The sequence below is a fragment of the Drosophila suzukii genome, chromosome 3, assembly GCF_043229965.1.
Source record: "Drosophila suzukii chromosome 3, CBGP_Dsuzu_IsoJpt1.0, whole genome shotgun sequence".
In the NCBI taxonomy this organism is placed as follows: Eukaryota; Metazoa; Arthropoda; class Insecta; order Diptera; family Drosophilidae; genus Drosophila; species Drosophila suzukii.
Window position 1 is genome coordinate 9,159,108 of NC_092082.1, and position 6,000 is coordinate 9,165,107.

The 6,000-nt window shown below is 40.5% G+C and overlaps 1 protein-coding gene across 5 annotated transcripts in view; it reads left to right on the forward strand.

Moving 5' to 3' along the window:
• The window catches only part of dpr10 (defective proboscis extension response 10), a 43,037-nt gene extending 39,110 nt beyond the window's left edge, over positions 1-3,927 (forward strand). For 4 of the 5 annotated variants that reach the window (XM_036815753.3, XM_017079305.4, XM_036815754.3 and 1 more), the window contains exons 6-8: positions 2-129; positions 612-780; positions 1,668-3,927. In XM_036815753.3, the coding sequence (XP_036671648.3) occupies positions 2-129; positions 612-780; positions 1,668-1,996 (626 nt within the window). In that variant the 3' untranslated portion in view covers positions 1,997-3,927. The remainder of the gene's footprint in view (position 1; positions 130-611; positions 781-1,667) is intronic. The other variant, XM_036815756.3, reaches the window with a different exon arrangement.
• Positions 3,928-6,000: the final 2,073 nt, after the last annotated feature.

Consider the following 6,000-nt stretch of genomic DNA (forward strand, 5'->3'; position numbering starts at 1 on the left):
GTGCCCACGGCCACCATTCTGGGAGGACCCGATCTGTACGTGGACAAGGGCAGCACCATAAATCTCACTTGCATCATCAAGTTCAGCCCGGAGCCGCCGACCCATATCTTCTGGTATCATCAGGATAAGGTAAATATCTCTTAAAATCAATTTGCAGCGAAAATATAAGTAAAAAAAAAACCGGAAAGGCCAGGACGCGAGGGGCAAAAACCAATTTAAGGTTTTCCTTTTTGGTGCCAAATTATCTTGCAATAATTGAGTTTGTGCGCAGTAAAAAGCGCAAAAGTGGGGCAGGTTGGTTGAGGGAGGGGGGGGGGGGGGGGGGGAGGTGAATCTGCCGAGGGGCGGTGCCACGCCCAGCCAATTGCTGCAGGATAAACGTTTTTAACTTTTATGAGCTTTGGGCGAGCACCTCTCCAGTGTGTGTGTGAGTTTGCTCGCGTCTGTTTACGCGTCGTATACGCAACGTATTTAATTTTGGCTTTTATGATTATGAGAAAACATGCTTTTGCATTTAGCTCAGCACTCAACAGAGCCTGGCTCCTTTGAACGAGGGAAAATCGCATTTAATACGACACTCACCCACGGGTTTTTTTATTTACCATCTACAGGTCCTCAGCGAGGAGACTTCGGGCGGTCGGCTGAAATTCAAGACCATAAAGTCGGAGGAGACCAAATCCATTCTGCTCATTTACGATGCGGATCTCCTGCATTCCGGCAAGTACTCCTGTTATCCTTCGAACACGGAGATAGCCAGCATACGCGTCCACGTCCTTCAGGGTGAGTTTCAATTTTTGTAGCGCTTCTTTTCTATGTCCCGGTCTCTTTAAGGCCTTAATTGGATGCTCGAGTTTGATAATGTGAATTATACATTCATGCATCTGCTTGACCTCGATTTGTATGCATTAAACTTGCATCTCGTTCTCGCTTTGTTGGGCCAACTTTTGCGCAATTTATGAACTAGTGGCCACAACAGAAGTACACTTAGAGAAACTTATGTTTTATCCCTCTTAATATTTTTACGGGAAAATTGTCTAAATTATATTAAAATAATAATAATTTTATATAATCAATTTTTTAAAATGAAAATTAAGAAACCTTGAACATAGAATCATCCGTTTTTTACAAGTCTTGAGAGATTAATTATTTTTAATATTTTTCTCTTGCTAGATTTATTTTAATTAATATACATTCAAATACAAAGTAACTACTTTATTTAATATTGTAATAACTTAAGTAACATGAAACATTTCTTAGATTTTTTTTATGAAAGTTGTTATAATTCTTGGATTTATTTTTTTCGATAGACTTATTTTTGTCAATTAGATTAATAAAATCATGTGAGTATATTGATTTATTTTTGATTAATTTTCTTTATCTATAGAAGGTTTTTTATAGAGTGTACTTGAATAATATGTAGTTTTTAAAACTAGTTATCCCAAGTTTAAAAGTTCTTAATTTTAAAAAGTTAAAGTTGTTGTAGAAAATATATTTTTCTTGTAGCTCCCCTTTTGCCAAATTTATTTCTGAATGTAGAGCCTTTTTGTGAGGCAGACAAACTACAAATTGTTACCCATTCAGCGCAAATTTAGTGCCTCTCTCCCCGCGACTCTAACCATTTTCCATTTTCTCCGTTTTCTATTTTCCATTTGCCATTTGCCGGACAGGCGAGCGACCCGAGGCGATGCAAACGAACGCGGCCCCGGCAGCCGTCGCCCTGGCCTGTTGGTCCTGTCACTTTGGCCAGGCCACGCAGGCGGTCAGGGTAATTAGCACAATGGTGGCGGCACTTGTTTTGTTGGAGGCCTGCTCCTCGCTGTTGCTCCAAGGAGGTGGAGGTGGAGGTGGAGGAGGAGGTGGATGTCCTGCAGGCGGAGGACCTGCTAAAATCAGGGAGACACAGGAGAAATCTTGCCCAAGATCCCCAGCCGACCCTAAGGAACCCTCGACGACGTCTGAGGAGCGTGTCAATAATGGCAGCCGGAATGCACGGTGATAAATTAATGTCGCCCCGTTGGAATTCCACCGCCAATGCAGCGCCCAAATGCAGCAGAAATGATTTATGGGAGAAGTTGCAGGAGCAGCAGGAGCTGCAAGGAGCTGCAAGGAGCAGCACCTGAGGTCCTTCCACTCCAGCTGCATGTAATACCTTTCTGAAAAACCAACTAATTATGCTAATGATGGAAGATGCTCCTGCTGTTGCTCCTTCGTCTCCACCTCACCAAAGTTGTAAGTAAGTGTGTTTCTAATTAAGTGGGCTGGGGATTAGTTAGTTAGGCGGAAATCAGAGCCATGTACATAAACTTCTCACGTAAATTTGCCAGCACACTAGCGAACTTAGCTAAATGGAAAGCATTTCGAACGAATCATCAAATTAGAGAACTATATTCAAGTGGTTTGCTTATAGAGCCAGGCCTAGGTGTTTAAAGGAATATTAAAGTGAATAAAATGGCAAGCAGGGGTCTTTTCAAAATGTCAGAGATTTGGAGGTAGCATTTAAGGTGTCCCCAGGAAAGGCAATTAAGTAATTCGCTCTAAAAACCCAAGGTATCACATTATTTGTTCTATAAGTATAAGAAAAGAAATTTAATTTGTAAATAGTGCCTGGGACACCTTATCACTGTTTTTAAGTATCTACAGATCTCCAAAAAGACCCCTGATTAGGAACTTAAGTATATACGTAGCGAAAGTTTACTCAGATCGTTGTAAATAATATTGGGATTCGTTCTTGTTTTGTGTGTTGTCCTTGGGTTACTCTGTATAGCCTAGCATTTAAGCAATGTAAATATTTAGAGATACAATGTAGCTAACTGTTTCGACACGAACTTCTTCGAAGGTTCCTAAACTAATTTTTGAACAAATTTACATGTCCACTGGTGACCCCCAATATCTATAGGGAACTGTGGAGAATTCATGGGAAATTCCTGCCAAAACCCGCCTCAGTTTGAAGTGCGACTTTCCGGACTAACAATTTATTTAGAAGAATTTCTCCAAGTCATGTGGGCAGTTCCTGTTCCCATTTACCAACGCCCAGTACGAGTTCATTGCTCCGCTAGTCCAGTGAAATTTAGAGCTCCCATTTCAGCATGTCCGGTTGCATTTTTACACCCAAACCCTGCCCGTTCCTCCGGAAAAAAGGGGGAAGACACAACTGGCAAGTCACTTTTCACTCTTGTCAACAAAATATTTGCATTTCCATTCGCCAAGGCGGTCGAATGTGTTCAGGTTGGGTTTGTCTTGAAGGACTTTGTCCGGGAAACCGAGCCGAGCGATGGCTCCTTCATCCTGTGCCACATTTAAAAATGTATGGGGCACTGGGAGCCCTGGCCCTTAAATGGGGCTGAGTTTAACTGATCAAAATTGTAAATAAACCTGCATATATACCATATGAATAAACTATAAACTGTACTCAAGTATTCGTGTGGTAGTCGTACATTACATATTAAAACGAACACATAATGCACACTGCGCGCGAATCAGTCATATATATCTTTATATATATATATGGATATGGATTTATATACGTACATGGATGTATCGGTATTAAAAGTGTAAACCCAACGCATGCAAAATTAGTCGCGACATGTAAATGAATGTTTAATGGGTAAATTAATGTTGCCATAAGCGGGACAGAAAAAACCATGAATATAATTGCAATTAAGCAAATAAAATAATATATGTTATAAGCATAATATGGGGAAAAATAGCGAGTATTATAACAGAAGCCGAAAAGCAGAAAGCGGAAATAAAAACAAAAAACAAAAACAAACTCTGTTGACTTTTGTTGCAAACAAAATGGCAACGCATTATAAAGATTATGAAATTGTTTTTAATTTTTAAGCGAGTAGCCACGTAAATATGGAAATCGGTATGGAAAATTTCAATAAAGTTTTTTTAGTTACTACCATCCAAATGATAAATATGTATAACAAAAGCATGAGTTTTCTTTAAATTTCGGTAATGGTTGGGGGATTGGGGAAACCACATGCTGAGACCGGAATCCTGGTAAGATTTATGCAAATATTTTCCATTGCCATTCATGCATTTAGCCTGGGAATTTTAATGGGCCACACGCACAAGACCACAGACAATGGAATTTCGGAGGTGGCGGAACCACGGGGGCCTGCAAGTTTTCTCCGCTTTCTTTTCGGGCGGGCGGCATTTGCCATTTTCCATTTTTCAGCCTAATAAAGCCGCAATGCAAAAGGCAGCCAGGAAAACTGATGGCAAGAAGAATGGGCATTAAGTGCCTGGCTGGCAGCTGTCCCAGCGAATCCTACGAATCCAACGAATCCTTAGACCAGCAGTGGGCCATGTGTGGCAGGACTCTGTTTGCGCTTTGGTAAGACATCAAAAGCCGTTAACATAAAAGTTTATTATATGACAAGTAAGTATGGATGTGTGTGTTTGTGTGCCGGCCCGTAATATCATGCCAAAAAGTTTAATAGCGCACAACGCGTCAACCCAGGACCTCTCCTTTCCTTAGCCCACTTTTCCACCGAATCCATTGAGTGGAAAGCGTAAGGAGCGAATAAGGCGCATAAGGCTCATGAAGCGGAAAGCTCCCCCGCCCCCAGCCGGATGGAGAGTATTACCCTAGATGACGACGACGATGATTGGAATACTTTGGTTTCGGAACCGCAGCCAGGCCTGCAAGATGGATGGACTGGTGGGAGTCGATAAATCGGAGGATCTGCCGGGGAAGTTTTGAATATTACCTATTTACGGGAATGAGGATATATGGGAAACCGAATAAGAATCTGATCAAAAGCAGTTGATAACAAGACCTTTAATAAATTTATTAATATAAAATATAAAAAATCTTACAAGTATCTTTAAATTATTTTCCTTAAAATTCTTAAAAAAGAAGAAAATTATGTTTTATAAAATAAAAAATTTAGTCAGGATAATAAAATAATATTATTTGTTCTCAAAATACAAACTTTTTATTGCCATTTTTCGGTACCTAACTATTAAGTACTAGTATTAAATATTTCTATTCTTACTAGTAAACATCCCAGCATACTAAGAAAAGTTGGAAATAGAAAATATAGAAAATCAAAAATAAAAATTGGTTTCTGTTGAATAGAGACCACACACCTTTTGAAATACCTCTTTAAATTTAGATTCAATCTTCTAGTTCCAAACATATACCCACCTCATATCACGTATGAGTTCCGCTACTCATGGTATGCCAAAAAAAGGTTCCCCAAAAGGGCGCCAACACAATTGTCGGATATTACCTTTAATTGCGCATAGCTCGGGTCGCAGATGTCGACCGGAGTGGAGACGAAAGCCGGAATGCCCGGGAATGTGGCACACAGTTGGGTCCGAGGAAAGGCAATCGACAAAAGGGAAAATAAATTATCATCATTGTGACATTTTCATTTGTCAACGTAATTTTTCCCGTGTCGCATTCCTGCGCAGCCTAAAAGGACACTACACTCGCTGTTCCCCTTGCCGCATGATCAACATTAACGTTTTGGAAAAAACTCTGGCAATTTGGCCAGGAATTTCACTTCACTTTGGCGGGCGAAAAAGATAAAAAACGAAAGTAAACACGTTTGCCTTTTATGTGCCGTATGTCTCCTGTGGAGAAACCCTCAAAATTGCCGCGTACACTTTTAATGCGAAAGTATGATTTGATTTTATTTGAGTCAGCCGAACACATTTATACGTCTGCAGCTGAAGTTGCAATTTAAAGTCGCTTATTGGGCATAAATCAAACGTCTAAGGCTTCAGATGCACAGAACACATACACAGCCCGGGCGAAAATCCAGTACATAATTTATTGACATGGCTGTGAGTCCTGGCAGGACCAAAGCCCTGTCAGGAGCTGCCGAAAATTGTCCTCCAGCTGCCAACCGGAATATTGTACATTATTTTACTCGAACTGATCCCCTCGACCATTCGAATGTCAAAGCGAATGCCATTGGCCAATTTAAATTGCATCCAAGCGATTTTCCCATCGATTTGCTACGACTTAAGCAGCTTTAACTG